Below are 17774 nucleotides of genomic sequence, written 5' to 3'. Positions count from 1 at the left end.
CAAAGCAAGTTGGCCCTTGTGGTCACTTTAACCACTTCCTGTCCGGACACTTTTACCCCCTTCCTGACCAGGACAATTTTCACCTTTCAGCGCTATCACGCTTTGAATGACAATTGTGCGGTCATGCAACACTGTACCCATATGAATTTTTTACCATTTTTTTGAGACAGATAAAGCTTTATTTTGGTGGTATTTATTCACCGCTGGGATTTTTATTTTTTTTGCTATGTAAATGAAAAAGTCCAAAAATTTTGAAAAAAAGTGTTTTTTTTTTTATAAAATTTTGCAAATAAATAATATTTCATCATAAATCTTGGTCAAACTTTATTCCGTTATCTTTTTAGTAAAAAAAAAAATCCAAATTAGTCTATAACCAAAAATTATAATTTTTAAACATTTTTTTTTAAATTTTTTTATATTATTACTTTTTATTTATATATATTTTTTACATACTGTCACCCTAGCAGTACATTGTCACCATGGTTGGCCGGTCAGGAAGTGGTTAAGGAGGTGAGGAGGCACTTTGGCCACTTATGGATATTATATCACAGTGTTTGGCAGCAAACTCACCCCAGGATTCTACTGATTGAATCCACATGTGTTTTATTTGTATTTTACACATTATAAGTGGATTCGGTGGACTTTCATCTGGCATGACTTTTTATATGTGTTGGACACTTGCACTTGTGTACTAGTTGTGTTCCCCTATAGCAGTGGTTCTCAACCTTTCTAATGCCGCGACCCCTTAATACAGTTCCTCATGTTGTGGTGACCCCCAACCATAAAATTATTTTCGTTGCTACTTCATAACTGTAATTTTGCAGTGGGAGGAGTAGTGCCATGTCATTGGTGTCAGTGGGATGAATAGTGCCCCATCGTTGGTATCAGTGGGAGGAATAGTGCCCCATCACTGGTGTCAGTGGGAGGAATAGTGCCCCATCACTGGTGTCAGTGGGAGGAATAGTGCCCCATCACTGGTGTCAGTGGGAGGAATAGTGCCCCATCACTGGTGTCAGTGGGAGGAATAGTGCCCCATCGTTGGTATCAGTGGGAGGAATAGTGCCCCATCATTGGTGTCAGTGGGAGGAATAGTGCCCCATCATTGGTGTCAGTGGGAGGAATAGTGTCCCATCATTGGTGTCAGTGGGAGGAATAGTGCCCCATCATTGATGTCAGTGTGGTGGAGGGGAGAATAGTGCCCCATCATTGGGGTCGGGGGGGGGGGGGGAAATAGTGTCCCATCGTTGGTGTCAGTGGGGGGAGGAATAGTGCCCCATCATTGGTGTCAGTGGGAGGGATAGTGCCCCATCATTGATGTCAGTGTGGTGGAGGGGAGAATAGTGCCCCATCATTGGGGTCAGGGGGGGGGGGAAATAGTGTCCCATCGTTGGTGTCAGTGGGGGGAGGAATAGTGCCCCATCATTGATGTCAGTGTGGTGGAGGGGAGAATAGTGCCCCATCATTGGGGTCGGGGGGGGGGGAATAGTGTCCCATCGTTGGTGTCAGTGGGGGGGGAAATAGTGTCCCATCGTTGGTGTCAGTGGGGGGAGGAATAGTGCCCCATCGTTGGTGTCAGTGGGGGGAGGAATAGTGCCCCATCGTTGGTGTCAGTGGGGGGAGGAATAGTGCCCCATCGTTGGTGTCAGTGGGAGGGATAGTGCCCCATCATTGATGTCAGTGTGGTGGAGGGGAGAATAGTGCCCCATCATTGGGGTCAGGGGGGGGGGAAATAGTGTCCCATCGTTGGTGTCAGTGGGGGGAGGAATAGTGCCCCATCATTGATGTCAGTGTGGTGGAGGGGAGAATAGTGCCCCATCATTGGGGTCGGGGGGGGGGGAATAGTGTCCCATCGTTGGTGTCAGTGGGGGGGGAAATAGTGTCCCATCGTTGGTGTCAGTGGGGGGAGGAATAGTGCCCCATCGTTGGTGTCAGTGGGGGGAGGAATAGTGCCCCATCGTTGGTGTCAGTGGGGGGAGGAATAGTGCCCCATCGTTGGTATTAGTGACAGCCTGGGCTCGCTCTCTCACTTACCTTTCAGCTGTCTTCCTTCTCTGGCCGCTCTCCTCTTCACTCGCTCCGGCAGCTCCCTCGATCTTCTTTGATGTACGCGCGCTGCCGCTCGGCTCCTCCTCTCCAAGCTCCACCTCCTCGCCGGTGATTGGCCGCCTGTGTGCCTCTCCTGAGCTACAGTTCCGGTGGCCAATCAGCGGCGAGGAGGCGGAGCAGCTGAGCGATCCCGGAGGTGTGGCCAGGTGACAGGAGCAGCGTATCATCCCGCCCACACATCGCCGGAGAGAGGAGCGGTGTCTCGGTTCCTAAGACCATCGGAAATATGTGTTTTCCGATGGTCTTAGGCGACCCCTGGGAAATGGTCGTTCGACCCCCAAAGGGGTCGCGACCCCCAGGTTGAGAACCGCTGCCCTATAGGGAATCACTTGCCTCACATTCAGTTGGTCCCCCTGATTGGGGATATTATGTCTCCGGGGGGTATTTTGTGTATTTTGTGACAGCTCACCTGTATATATGTCTTTATATGTTAATATGTGTCATTGATGCTTTTGTTTAGTATTTATTTAGCGCTACACCATTATTTTCAGATTATCTATATACTTTTTGGGTAAAGGAGGGTGTGAGCAGCTTAGGATAGGGTATATCCATTTTAAGTGCAGGGGGTTTTTTCCCTTATATTTTGCCATTAATTGTCCTCTAACCTAGAAGTAGAATGCAGTCATTGATTAACATTTCAATAGACTTCTCTAATTGCCTTAAGAATTAATATTGAATTCAGAAACATTTCCTGTATTTGTGACTACGCCAAGTGTGAGCTGCCGTGCTCCGGAGATGTCATGGCTTTGTGTGACATTTCCTAAAATTAACCAAAAATAAAATTCAACCACATTGTGAAATCCAGTCCATTGTTCCAAAGGTGTGTATGTCGCATCAGCACGAGCCATGTGTGTCACATACATGACGGAGGAATGTTTAGTGCATTCCTTTCCCAGGCGTCTCAATTTTCCTCTGCCAAGAGCCTGGGTGTGTGCATGCGTGTGGCCTACATCAAGCTCATATCTGTGGAATGTTTTGATTACCCAGTATGGCTTTAGATAACCTGCAACTTTCCCTTCTTTCTCTTCCTCAGACTTCACCAAAGATGTCCACTAAAACTACCAGCACCAATAACATAGCACAAGCAAGGAGAACCGTCCAGCAACTCCGAGTGGAGGCGTCTATAGAGAGAATAAAGGTAATGCTGAACACCAGGATTGGCATATTTGCAGCATTCATAGCTTTTCTTTTATATTTGGTCTGATGGTAAGGGTTCAGGCGCAATAATCTACATAATTTACACCCTCAGTGCAAGTTTTACAAACTTTTACCACTAATTTTTGAAAAATCTTTAACTTTTATTTGGTTCCACAAAAACAAATAATTGAAGGGATTTTACTGTTTAAAGTGATTCTACGGGTTGAAATTAAAAAATAAAAATAACAAACATTTTATATAAACATTTACATTTTCCCTCCTAGATTGTAAGCTCCCAGGATCAGGGCCTCCTATCCCTCTTGTACTGAACTGTATTGTTGCTCTATTGTCTCCCTTTATATTGTAAAGCGCTGAGCAAACTGTTGGCGATATATAAATCCTGTATAATAATAATATTTACCTGCTCTGTGCAATGGTTTTGCACGGAACGGTCCCGGTGGTCCTCCTCTTTTTGGATCCCCCGCCAGTGGTCCTGGCTCCTCCCCCCCCCGCTGACTGCCCTCAAAATCAAGCCTCTTGCTATGGAGGTGGGGGCTCTTGAGCAGGCTCGCTCCCAAGCCATGCTCCTGTGAATGAACCATTGTCCATTCACACACAGAGAGTAGCTTAGCCACACCCCTGCTCTCTCCTCATTGACTCACTGGCTGTGATTGACAGCAGCAGGAGGGCTCCCACTGCTGTGTGAGTCAATGAGGAGGCAGAGACCCGGGAGAGCCGCTGCTCTTATGCACATCGCTGGATCAAGATGGGGCTCAGGCAAGTATAAGGGGGGTGTCTGGGGGGAATGAAGGTTTTTACCCTAATGCATTAAGGTAAAAAAAAAACACCTATCTTTAGAACCACTGTAAGGCCAGAATTAGATGTTGACAACTGGTTTTAAAATCCCACTCCTATTTTCTATCATTGTAACTGTGTAGGGCAGGGGTGTCCAAACTATGGCCCTCCAGGTGTTGAGGGACTGCAAGTCCCATGAGGCCTTGCAAGACTCTGACATCCACAGGCAAGACACCCAGAGGCATGATGGGAATTGTAGTACTTCAACAGCTGGAGGGCCATAGTTTGGACACCCCTGGTGTAGGGAGATTAGTACCTCTTGCTCAACTTCCTCTATTTTAAAGGAAACTTGAATAATTACCTTCAGACGAGATACAGCTCTGAACTATATTTATTGAGCGTATACGTATACGGGGAATACAGTGTCCGTCCTTCCTGCATCCCGCTCTTCATAGAGTTCATCCCTGCTTATATAACCCTTCTTATCAAATAGAGACAGATCACATTAAAGGACCACATTGGAAGGCACACACCCCTCCTCGAATATCACACACGGCTACTGGCACTATGACCATCAAGATATGCGTTTTGCAATGAACAACTTTAAAATATATGAAGTTATAAAAACATTTCTGATGAGAAAAAATGGAGTATACAGTCATTTATAACATTCTATATATGTGATTCAGTAAGGATCATAGTTATCCCTATACATAATAACTGCATATTCTGCTTATATTATTATTCATTATCATTCATTATCATTCATGTCTGGTAGAATGTGTATATGTACATCACCCATTCAAAAGCATGGAAAATATAAAGTGTTAGTATGACATGGAATAGGTTGCAGTTTGCCTGATTTCCTGTTTTGAAGAATGTATCAGTTGTTTTGGTACAGTAGAAAAATGTGTAAATAAAAGTAACAGGTTGTAATAAATGATGTGGTTCAATGCCAAGTTATGCAAAATCAAAAACCTATATCCAAAAACAATAAAACATTTCAGTCGTAAGTATTCTTCCTTCTGGTTACTGCCGCAAAGATTTTATGCCTTTAGGCCATTCCCAACATCTCTTGGGTCATGCTGTCAAAGACATAGCAGTTCTCAGCTGATTGCTATATTCCCCCTAAGGTAAGCCCACACTTGTGTTCTCCTCGTAGCCCAAAACGTGCCCATTCGGCCAGTCCGAACTTGCAGGCTTGCACCAATGATCTTTTGCACAACTGAGCTCCACCTAGGATATAAGCAGTCAAATGATCGGTAGGCATTACCAGGCTCCAGCCAAATCTTATGACGACTGTGGATTGCACGTATTCTTCACTCAGAGGATTGCTCCAAATCATATTTCAAATCCCCATACCATATAAATCAAAAGGTGAAACAAAGCAGCCTCTTGGTGTAGTAGTAAAAGTGCTTCAACATTTATTACAAACTCCATACACTTACATTATTCATTGTATAATAGACATGTCATCAGGATTGAAAAGTTTCAAACCAACAAGATGATTGTGATTCTCATGCGCAATGACATCACACACTGATCCACCCAACGTATTTCGTCATCATAAGACGTCATCAGGGGATAGTGCATACTAATACATTATTATTATACAGGATTTATATAGCGCCAATAGCTTGCTCAGCGCTTTACAATATAACGGGAGACAATACAGCAACAATACAGTTCAATACAAGAGGGATAGGAGGGTCCTGATCCTGGGAGCTTACAATCTAGACTCAAAGCTGTAGGGGGGGGGGGGGCACTTTTTTTTCTTTTCTTTTTTTTTTTCTTTTTACCATTGGTTTGAGAAGTCCCTTGCAAGACTAGCTGAATAAGTAACAGTCTTTTGGCATGTAAGAAAGTTTGCAGATATGTATTTCAGCTGTATACATAGCTGTAACATAGTTAATCTTTTTTTTTTTTTCTAGGTTTCCAAAGCGTCGGCTGATCTCATGCGTTACTGTGATGAGCATGCCAAGAACGACCCTTTGCTTATGGGCATTCCAGCGTCAGAGAACCCCTTCAAGGATAAAAAGCCTTGCATTATATTGTAGTGTCCTCGTCGCTAGCGAACATCTCTTTCTCTCTTCTCACTTACAACACCAAGCAGATCCTTGCTGAAATTAGACTAAGGATTCTGTTATCCACTAAAGAAAATGAAAAAAAAAGGAAAAAAAAAATAATGTACTTTAATCTATACCAATGATTTTTTTTCTATTTGTTTTTTTTTTTTCTTTTCATTTTTTTTTTAGATTTCGTATTCATGGGAACAGTCTTTCTAAAAAACCAAATTGTTATTACTTGGGACGTGTTAGGGGTGGTAAATATTTTGGTTGGGTTGTATTTTATTATGGTTTTTTTTATGTGCAGTGTCTACTCGTCTTAGTCGAAGTATTGCTAGAACTCTAACCAAGACCAAAGTTGCCTCCGCTTTCTGCGCAAATTAGCGTTGCAGGTCGTGAATGGTGTAGCGCAACTAAAGGTCCATTGCCATGTAGAATTCGTAGTTCTGAATCTGCCATTCCTGGGCCTTGTCCGATGTCCTAAGTATGTTCTAAATTCAGGGTAACGGGTTTGTTTGTGAAGGAAGAGTGTGCTTGTCTTGCAAGCACCGGCAGCCATTTTGTGAGCCGAACCAGTCTTTTATGAAGATCACGCCAACCTAGTCACTTGAATCTTCGTGTTATTGCTTGCTGTGTGTAGGGGAAAACGTTGTATAAGACATGGCTGTCTCTGAGGCATTTCAGAGTTTTCCAGCTGCCCTGTCTGGTGCTTGAAGGAAACTCCCAGAAAGAATCTTGAGCAATTTAATTTACTCACTCTAGCCCTCTAATCCTCCAATTAACACCGCTCTTCTAACCTAGAAGATGGAGAACACTACCATCTGCTTCTTTGATTGGCTAGTTGTAACTTTCTGCCAATCACAGAGAGAAGCAGCCCATGAGCAGCTCCAGGCAGAAGGTAAATACTACTACATGCGAAGGATTGGGCTTTATATTTGGCTGGTTGAGAGAGTTGACTCTTGTAAGCAAGGACCAAAATGAGGGCACCACAATAACCTTGTCTCACTGCTGGTAATGAATTCCCACAATGGCTGCCTTTAGACTCTGCTGGCAACACGTACGCAAGGCTAAGACCTCAGTTTGTCTTTGGTTTTTGCTCCAAAACCAGCTTGGTGCAGCATTTCTACTCTGCTCTGATTGCCTCTCAACATTTGGTCAGCTAGTATTCACGACTTTACATAGTGTTCCTGTTCAGTATAAGAGACTTGTCCAACAGGTTCAGGCCTACATCTGCAGTCTGGCCAGTGTGTTCCTCACCAGATGCAGTTGGCCTAGCATAGGACTGGTTAGGTTGCCCATTAAAATGTTATTGGGCCATCCTTTGAGCAGAACATCCATGAGATAAAACCACAGATATGCCAAGTAGGCTGAAAATTATTCAGGTGGCAAGGTTTAAGAGGAACTAAAGCCATCAAATAACAGTTTCCCAAAACCGTTACAGTCAAGCCGGAAAGGCTTCTGCTTCCAATTGGACTTTGAAGACATCAAATGGCTGGTGTCATAACTGATCACATGTGCAGCACCATGATCGAAAGATGGCAGCTTCCTTGCCTGTAAAGGATATATGAGGCTTTAGTTCCACTTTATCAAGGCCTCAGACTCATTGTTGTTAGCCCTCCAGTCCAGAGTTCTCTTTTTAATTGATTGCGCCTGTATCAAGATCTTCACCCTGGCCAAGCTCAGCTAAAGATCAATCAGACTGTAGACACGATTAACATTATATTTAGAAGAAAAAATTAAAAAAAAAAAACAGGAAGGCAACAAAACCAGCCCTGCTGCTTGGCTTGGTCGGGACCTGCTTTGTATTGTATTTCTTGGGATCCCAAGTGCCGAGACTAGGAAGGCAACAATACCAGCCCTGCTGCTTGGCTTGGTTAGGACCTGTTTTGTATTGTATTTCTTGGGATCCCGAGACTAGGAAGGCAACAATACCAGCCCTGCTGCTTGGCTTGGTCAGGACCTGCTTTGTATTGTATTTCTTGGGATCCCGAGTGCCGAGACCAGAAAGGCAACAAAACCAGCCCTGCTGCTTGGCTTGGTTGGGACCTGCTTTGTATTGTATTTCTTGGGATCCCGAGTGCCGAGACCAGAAAGGCAACAAAACCAGCCCTGCTGCTTGGCTTGGTTGGGACCTGCTTTGTATTGTATTTTTTGGGATCCCGAGTGCCAAGACCAGGAAGGCAACAAAACCAGCCCTGCTGCTTGGCTTGGTCAGGACCTGCTTTGTATTGTATTTCTTGGGATCCCGAGTGCCGAGACCAGAAAGGCAACAAAACCAGCCCTGCTGCTTGGCTTGGTTGGGACCTGCTTTGTATTGTATTTCTTGGGATCCCGAGTGCCGAGACCAGGAAAGCAACAATACCAGCCCTGCTGCTTGACTTGGTCGGGACCTGCTTTGTATTGTATTTCTTGGGATCCCGAGTGCCAATGGATATTATTTCAGATACGTATGTTCGGTCACAGGGACCACTGTTTTTCTTTTTCAAATACGTGCACCTTGTAGGAAACTGTTTTTGTTACCCGTAGCAACCTGTCCTCTTCTCTTTTTCATATTCCAGCCTGCTCAAGCATTTTGAAGGGGAGCAGCTGGCTTGTTGCTTGGGGCAACACTGACAGTTTTTGTACGTGTGCTGACTGGCAGTAAGGAGAGGCAATGGCACCAAAGAAATCAAATGCAGCCATTGTTTTTAGGGTTTATTTTTGCACAGTAATTATTTTGGTGAGCGGGTAGGCGTTTACATTCACAGGGTTATGTCCGTTTTCTGCTGAGGGGGGAGGAGCTTGGGAGCAAGACGTACATTAAACTATATGGGGGTTTTCATAACGCCCATCACAGATCCCTAACGTCTGTTCCATTGTGGGTACTTGCACAGAATGTATTATCCTAGGTATGCTGGAAGACCTGCCGGGGGTTTCCCCTCTTGCAGTAACTTGAAGGCTATTGCATCCTCCTGCATCATTCTGTGCTTTTAAGCCATGCACTTCTATAATCGGGCAAAGATGTTTTGTGATATGACACATTGCTGTCTGGTTACAACACAGTACAGAATGATAAGGGTGGGGGTGGGAAGGGGGGGTAATACATTTTAAGAAAAAGCAATGCATTTAATGAAGTGCAGGAGAGGTTGTACTAGCAAATTGAAAAGTCATGTCAAGATGGGAAATCCCTTTAAATGTGCCACCTCTCTGTGAGGTTTCCCTGTTCACAGGCCAAATGTATGAAGTGTTGTTCTTTTTTTTTCTTTCCCTTTGCTTTGCTTTAAACATTGCTTTTAATTCAGTAGCGCTGGCAGTCAGGTTGACACCCCTTTTTGTCAAATTTTTTTCTTTTTTTTGCATATCCAGGATCCTGACTATAAGTGGCATATCTGGGGCTCACGAGATTGATGTATTCTCTGCTCACATTATAGGCTTGCAGTGTTGAATTCAACAAATATATAGATTTCACTGACTGCACTTTTTTTTTTTTTTCCATTTCCTTTTTAAAACTTTGTATTTTGTGCTCACGAGCACCTAAAATCAGCCAAGTAAAGTGTTTGAAACTCCGTTTTGGCAATAAACGTCCCCAAAACTGTTAGGAATCCACTAAAACATACTGGTGCTCTGTCGTAACGCCATACTGTAAATTTTCCCGCACAGGTGATGAAATTTCCGTAAAATATATATATATTTTTAATACAACTTCTTTCTTGATATGTGTGTGTTTTAATTGGTTACTGAGGCAAAGTATTTTATTAAATAGCAAATAATTCAAGTTTAATGAGTAAATGTGGGAGGGGGGGGTGGCATTCCGATTTACAGTTTAGCTTGGGGTAATATGGGGAGGGATCATGTATTTTATGGAATTAGTACACTCCTAATGTGCCATAGTAGACAGTGTTTGTGAGTGTGTGTGTTTTTAACAAATTCTCTGGGATGGAGTGGGGTAAAAGACTCCTACTTCGGTGGTGGATGGCCGGTTAGCATTCAGCTACAACTGACTCGTATGCTTGGTAGTTGACCAGTCCAGAGCAAGACTATCTCTTTCTGTATGAGTGGATGCAGGGGTGGACTGCCCATTCGGGTACTCAGGCACTGCCCAAGGGCCCGAGGTCAGTAGGTGGCCCCATGAGATGTCTCTGGTACCTTTCATAGGCTTTTTTGGCTGTGGTTTGAGTGTGGGCAAGGACACGGGCCCCATGAATTATCAGTCCGCCCCGAGTGGATGGAGCTTAGGCTAGTCTGTAAAGCTTTCTTTATAACGGCTACCAACACGTTTCCAGAACCACCAGTCATTCCATTTAGGACTTTGAATTTTAGTCTATGCATTGACTACACACATTGGAGGTAGATGTTTTGTGAGCGTGGCCAGGATGAGAACCAGTCTTCTGGAAACTGGTGTCATTACTATGGTACTTGTTTCTAGTGGATTGACAATGCGGCCACCAACACATTCTTAAATGGCAAACTGTCAGAATATTGGCACTAACAGTGGGCACCAGATGCGTTGTTGTGCATTTTCTAGTGCAGAAAAATACAGTAAGAAAACTTTTTTTCAGTAAGAAGATTCCACCAACACATTGCAGTGTGTTGACACGTAATTTGAAAAAGAGACCCTCGAAAATGCAACCCTTCGCAGACCAAAGCCGGTCATAGATGGTGCGATTTTTCTTTCCTGCAACTCGCTCGATTCCCCCAACATTACAGCAAGCGTTGATGGAAAATCCCTCCCGCGGACCCTTCGCAGACCAAAGCCAGCCATAGATGGTGCGATTTTTCTTTCCTGCAACTCGCTCGATCCCCCCAACTTTACAGCAAGCGTTGATGGAAAATCCCTCCCGCGGACTCTTCGCAGACCAAAGCCAGCCATAGATGGTGCGATATTTCTTTCCTGAAACTCGCTCGATTCCCCCAACATTACAGCAAGCGTTGATGGGAAAATCCCTCCCGCGGACCCTTCGCAGACCAAAGCCGGCCATAGATGGTGCGATTTTTCTTTCCTGCAACTCACTAGATTCCCCCAACATTACAGCAAGCGTTGATGGAAAATCCCTCTGCGGACCCTTCGCAGAACAAAGCCAGCCATAGATGGTGCGATATTTCTTTCCTGAAACTCGCTCAATTCCCCCAACATTACAGCAAGCGTTGATGGAAAATCCCTCCCGCGGACCCTTCGCAGACCAAAGCCGGCCATAGATGGTGCGATTTTTCTTTCCTGCAACTCACTAGATTCCCCCAACATTACAGCAAGCGTTGATGGAAAATCCCTCTGCGGACCCTTCGCAGAACAAAGCCGGCCATAGATGGTGCGATTTTTCTTTCCTGATACTCGCTAGATTCCCCCAACATTACAGCAAGCATTGATGGAAAATCCCTCCCGCGGAGCCATTGTGTCCTCTCAGCGGGGGAGCTATAATACCCTCTAGCAATAATCACATGTAAAGCCTGATAGGCTAGTTGTACCCAAGTTGATCAATCAATCAACTTGGGTGTATTCAGCTTGCCCATACATGGTTGGAATGTGAACCAGCCGAGATTTGAATAGTCTATGGCCGGATTTAGGCTGGGGTATGTTCATGCAGTGCTCTGGCCTGAACAAGTAGTAAATAAACGGATGACTGTTGTGAGGTCTACAGCTTCAAAACCTGAAAATGGCAGCTGCCTTGTTACTATCCTTTCAAGGTTCTCCTTTAAGATTGGTCCAGCTAATATACATGTCAATCGGCCGTGTTTAGCCTTCTGTCCAGCAGTCAGTTTTATTAAGCTGTTAAGTGTAGTGCATTATGTTGCCAAATGATTAGTGTACTTATGTAAAGGACTGTACACACTAACAAGTCTTGTTGAATGCCCTTCAATGAATTCCAGCAACCACTGACAGGCATTTAAGAACAATTTTGATGTACCCACACGTATTTTCTTGATCATTTAATTTTTAGCAGCATGTGAGAAAAGGGATAAGAACCACTAGTTGTAACAAATGTTTAAAATGTTTTCACACTTTTAGTTATTCTTTAAAAGTCTTAATTTTTTTAATGAGTCCTTGGCATCTAGAACAACCTTCCTCAACTAGGGTTCCATGGGAACCTAGGGTTTGCGAGAGGTACTTGAGCAATGAGCACTTTCTGACTCTCAGATAAGTAACCACTGACACAATGAGCTTACTATATGGAGAGCATGCTTCTTCCCACTGGTTACCAATGTAAGGAGCAATTCTTTCCACTGACCAATGTAAGGGATGTTTTCCTCACTGACGACCAAAGTAATGGACCAAACACCAGGACAAACATGGCGCAGGTTTTGGATTTTCTAAGGGTCACTAAAATTGTCACTGGCGCACTGGCTCCAGTTTGGCAGTACTCCACAAAACGGGGACCACCCTCAGAAAATGGTAAAGGATCTAGAGATGAGAATCCACATATATACAATCCAATGAGTGCACCAAAGAAAAGTCTAAGAGGCAAAGGTAATTTAATGGTAAATTTCATAAAGCCAACACGTTTCAGGGGCCAAACACACTTCCCCCTTCATCAGGGTGAAAATATACACTTACTCTGACCACCAGAGTAATGGGGCATTTCTACCCACTGAAAACCAAAGTAATGTTTCCCTTCACCCCACTGACCACCAGAAGTAATAGGGTTCTTCTCAATGACCACCAAAGTAATGGTACCCTTCTCCTTACTGACCATCAGAGTAATGGGGCTCTTCTCAGTGACCACCAAAGTAATGGGGCTCTTCTTATTGACCACCAGAGTAATGGGGCTCTTCTCCTCACTGACCACCAGAGTAATGGGGCCTTTCTCCTGACTGACCATCAGAATAATGGGGCCATTCCCCTCAATAACCACCAGAGTAATGGGGCCATTTCCCCCAATAACCACCAGAGTAATGGGGCCATTCCCCTCAATAACCATCAGAGTAATGGGGCTCTTCTCACTGGCGACCAGAGCAATGGGGCTCCTCTTCTCATTGACCACCAGAGTAATGGGGCCTTTCTCCTCACTGACCACCGGAGTAATGGGGCCTTTCTCCTCACTGTCCACCCGAGTAATGGATCCTTTCTCCTCACTGACCACCAGACTAATGGGGCCTTTCTTCTCAATAACCATCAGAGTAATGGGGCCATTCCCCTCACTGGCCACCAGAGCAATGGGTATCTTCTTCTCATTGACCACCAGAGTAATGGGGCCTTTCTCCTCACTGACCACCAGAGTAATGGGGCTCTTCTCACTTACCACCAGAGTAATGGGGCCTTTCTGCTCAATGACCAACAGAGTAATGGGGCCTTTCTGCTCAATGACCACCAGAGTAATGGGGCCCTTCTCCCCATTGACCACTAGTATAATGGGGCTCTTCTCACTGACCACCAGAGTAATGGGGCCTCTCTCCCAATTACCACCAATCTAAGGAAGTCTGTCCCCACTGACCATCTATGTAAGGGTTTAATTGACCACCAATAAAAAGGGCAAGTCTTGACCTACTGTTCATGCTAATGTCCTAGGAGTTGTACATACAGTAATTAACAGGGATTCCCTGAGACTTAAAGGTTATTTCAAGGGTCCCTCCGTGTCAACAGGGTTGAGAAGGGCTGGTCTAGAGATCCAAGGTATATAGGTTTCGTTTTTATACAATTTTATAGGGTTCTTTCTCTACATGAACATTACTTCATTTTAGACTTAGGTTTTTGTTTTTTTGTTTGTCTTTTTTTAATTCTAGAAACTGGTGCAATTTTCCAATCTTCTCTTCCCTGTTTTGTGATTGGCTAGCTTCGCAAGGCAACAACAGGCCAAATAGCTTCATTTTGCACATCGAGGACTGCTTTAAATCATTGGTAGTCTTTTAGGGTTCAAGTGAAATAGTTCTTCTGTTTGCATTGTAGTAATAAGGTTTCCGTGATACAGAACCAAATATGGAATTAGCTGAGCGATGGGAAGGGCAGTTGTTGGATCTGAGCTCGGCGTCGGTCGATGTGAGAAAACAGTGGACAAAATAAGTGTCGTTTTTATTATCTTTCGTGTTTGCAATGCAATCAGCAGCGAAATTTCCCCTGGGGTATCTTGTGTAAACATCCCTCTCTGCCTAGGTCCCGGATCCAGTGTTTGTACTAATGTGTGACTGCGGTTTGTGTCTTTGCTGAGATTTCTGAATGAATCTGTCTCCCACCCTGCCAGAGGAGGAGGAAGCAGTATTCAGACACTGTGTGGTTTCAGTTATCCTGAATTTTGTGCTGAAATCTTTTTTTTTTTTTTTTTTTTTTCAAACTTTGACCAGCGTGTGAACGTTAGAAAGATTGGCTGCAGCACAACCGTCATGCAGACGGTTAGATAAATATTTCAGAATAAAAGACTCAGAGCTAGCAACATGCAAGGAAACATGAGGAAGGACTGCTTCTTCATGTCTGTTGGTGGAATTGAACTAGGGACTGAGTTTCTGATGGGTGATCAGGACAGTATGGAAAACGGCCAACTTCCATGAAAAATAGAATGCTGTCCCCATCCATCTGTCCCTTATTTTTCCCCAAAAAAACATGATGGGCAGAAATGAGGTTTGCAGGTGTTTGTGTGTGCGGATGTGCGTGCCTAGGCTAACTTATATTGATCCTGTATCTGTTGGTGGATTTGAACTAGGGACCGAGTTTCTGATGGATGGGGACAGCATTTTATTTTTCATGGGGGTTGACCGGTTTTCATACTGCTCTGATCACCCATCTGCCCTTATTTTTCCCCAAAAACACATGATGGGCAGAAATGGGGCTTGCAGGTGTGTGTGTATGCACGTGCGTGCGTGCCTAGGCTAACTTCTATTGATTCTGTAGCAGAATTGCCACTCATTGGCGTATATTCTACCCATATGACTAAAATACATACACTATGTGGCCAGAACCGTGTCAACACTCCACTAAATGACTGAGCTCACTGAAGAGTACAGTTCATGCTACAGCACACAAAAACATTTTAGGAAAGATTCCAATTTTTTGGGAAGAGTTTGGGGAAGATCCTTTTCTGTTCCAGCATGACTGTGCCCCCCATGTACAAAGCCAGTTCCATTACAACATGGAGTGATGAGTTTGAGGTGGAGGACCTTGAGTGGCCTACACAAAGCCCTGACCTCAACCCTACTGAACACCTTTGGGATGAGTTGGATTTCTGATTGCTGAGCCGGCTCTTCTCATCCTTCATGATTACCGGAACGGATCACCTGTTCTTGACATATGATTTTTTGGCTGAATAGGTAACAACACAGTTCAGTACTCTCCTTGATACTAAGGCCTTGTTTTCACCTGTGGTGCTCAGTCACGAATGATCCGTGCTCATAGCCTTTCAGAGAGTATTTGACTTGCCTTCCAACCGTAAGTTTTAACCCCCTAAATGCTGGGCTACAGCGCTCACTACCACTTGGAAGTGGTTTCAGTGTAGCCCCTTTCACTTGAATGGCTCATGTTTGGTGGGCAGTAGTGCTTGCCAAGTGCGAGAGAAGGTATCTTTCCTGTGGCAACTGCCTTTCCATCTAAGGGGGTAGCGGTAGAGAGATGGTGAAATTCGGATGAAATGCCCCCTTTCCCCCAGCCCACTAGTATAAACAAGCCTTGAGCCCGGGTTCACATATATGCGGTGCGGTTTATCGCATGTAATTCGCACAGGAACCGCACCGCATTCCTGTGCACATCACATGCGATTTGTGTGCGGTGCGATCGGAGCCGTGCATTTTGTATGGCTCTAATCGCACCACACCCGCACCAAGAAGGTGCAGGACCCTTTTTTGGGGCAGCACTAGAATCAGATCGCATGGGTATTCACACATCGCACCGCGTTTTGGGGACCACGTTCGGGGTGTTAACATACACACCCGCAGCGGTTCGCATGAACGGGGTGCGATTCTGATGCAGTCCGGAATTCTCACAGAAAACATTACGAATTCTGCACCGCATCATTGTGAACCTGGGCTAACCAATCCATTTTCAGGACTGCTGATTGGCACGAGAAGAAGAGGATATGCCCCCAAAGCCTGTCCTGAAAATGTAACTGTTAGTGCAAAGAAAAGGATCATGGGCAGTACTGAAATGTGTTGTCACAAGTGCGCTAATATGCCCTTGAGGCTGAATAGACACAAATTCCCACTTCAGAATCTGGTGGCCAAGCCCTCCCAGGAAAGGTTGTAGCTTCCAAGGGCTTCACCTCCATATTACTCCCCATGGTTTTGGAATGGGTTGTCCAAGAGGTTGATATAGGTGTGGTGGTCAGGTGTCCACAGTGGTTTGGCCATATGCTGTATCTTCCGGTCTGAAGTGTTCTTGGTTTCTCTATGTATGTGTAGGTAGGTGTATGTATGTCGTTCTCTAATGCAAACCGACTTGTCTTAGTGGACCTTTACCATAAGTAGTGTTCTGGTTGCTTTCATTCACTCATACCAACAAAATAGAATCATTCTCCTAGCCCAGGGGTGGGCAACTGTGGCCCTCCAGCTGTTGGTGAACTACAAGTCCCATCATGCCCCTGCCTTTGGGAGTCATGCTTGTAACTGTCAGTTTTGCAATGCCTCATGGGACTTGTAGTTCTACAACAGCTGGAGGGGCCACAGTTGCCCACTCCTGTCCTAGCCCATGGTCCGTCAGCAGACCACATCCAGACATCACAGGGGTGTAATCCACGTATGAGCCCAGCTAGTTCTTTGTTTTTACATTTTCATCACGGGTATCTCTTCCTGCTGTTCACGCTTCATTGCTGCATTTCATACATAAGGAATTTTCATATCATTTGGAGATAAAAATTAAAAAAAAACCTTGCAGACTAAAAATCTTGGTTTTGTTATAATGTAAAAATGCAGCTTCCTTTGACTGTCTACCACTGAAAACCGTGTACTAGTGGCAAATGTGTTTTTTATAATCCATTGTTAATTGTGTTCCACTCGACTTCATTTCTGATCCAATACTAAATGCCAAGGATGATCCATCGAGACACTTGTATAATTCCAGGCCTCTGATTGTAAATGTATGTTTTACTGTGTGTGTATAACGCTTAATAAAGGTACAGACTACAGCCATCTCTTACCAAAATCCGACTAGAAACTTTTTTTCTGTTAAATATCCTTTCCACCGTCATTTTGTAATGTTCCTTTTTTTTTTTGTAGTCAACGACAGTGTAATGTTTTCAACATATAACACTATTGCCATTTTTCCAGAAAATTCTTGGTCCATGTTATAAACCTATTAAAATGTTGAATGTTGATTTTCTAAATCCATTTGTGTAATTGTGTTCTATTGGATTTTTTTTTCTGTGAGATTATTGGTCAGTATTTTATCAAAATATTTTTTTTTTTTCTTGAGTTTTCAACCAATGTGACAAATAGCCATTTAAAAAAGGGGAAGAGCTGTGGCCCTCCAGCTGTTGTAGAACTACAAGTCCCATGAGGCATTGCAAAACTGACATTTACAAGGAATACACAGTAAAAAGGAAGGCTCACCGGGGCTGGACCAGGGTATCTCAAGTTCAAATGGAATAGTAGATTAATTTTTTGTTGTTTTGGAGACTCACTGGGTTTGGACCAGGGTATCCCAAGTTCAAATGGGGGAAAAAAAATATATATATATAATTTTTTTTTATCTTTTGAATTGAAGACTCACTGGATTTGGATCAGGATATCCCAAGTTAAAATAAAAATGTAATTTTCCATTTCAACTTGGGATACCCTAAT

At 44.1% G+C, this 17774-nt stretch overlaps 1 protein-coding gene across 2 annotated transcripts in view; it reads left to right on the top strand.

The window, feature by feature from the left end:
- GNG12 (G protein subunit gamma 12) overlaps positions 1-17317 on the top strand; it is a 252881-nt gene extending 235564 nt beyond the window's left edge. For both annotated transcript variants that reach the window (XM_089660748.1, XM_089660750.1), the window contains exons 3-4: positions 3140-3244; positions 5970-17317. In XM_089660748.1, the coding sequence (XP_089516874.1) occupies positions 3152-3244; positions 5970-6095 (219 nt within the window). In that variant the 5' untranslated portion in view covers positions 3140-3151 and the 3' untranslated portion in view covers positions 6096-17317. The remainder of the gene's footprint in view (positions 1-3139; positions 3245-5969) is intronic.
- The last annotated feature ends 457 nt before the right edge of the window (positions 17318-17774 follow it).

Source organism: Staurois parvus, unplaced genomic scaffold (genome assembly GCF_062004578.1).
Source record: "Staurois parvus isolate SC_StPar_1 unplaced genomic scaffold, SC_StPar_1.0 ptg001270l, whole genome shotgun sequence".
Lineage (NCBI taxonomy): Eukaryota > Metazoa > Chordata > Amphibia > Anura > Ranidae > Staurois > Staurois parvus.
The sequence above is the reverse complement of the archived record's forward strand: the minus strand, read 5'-3'. Positions and strand labels throughout refer to the sequence as shown.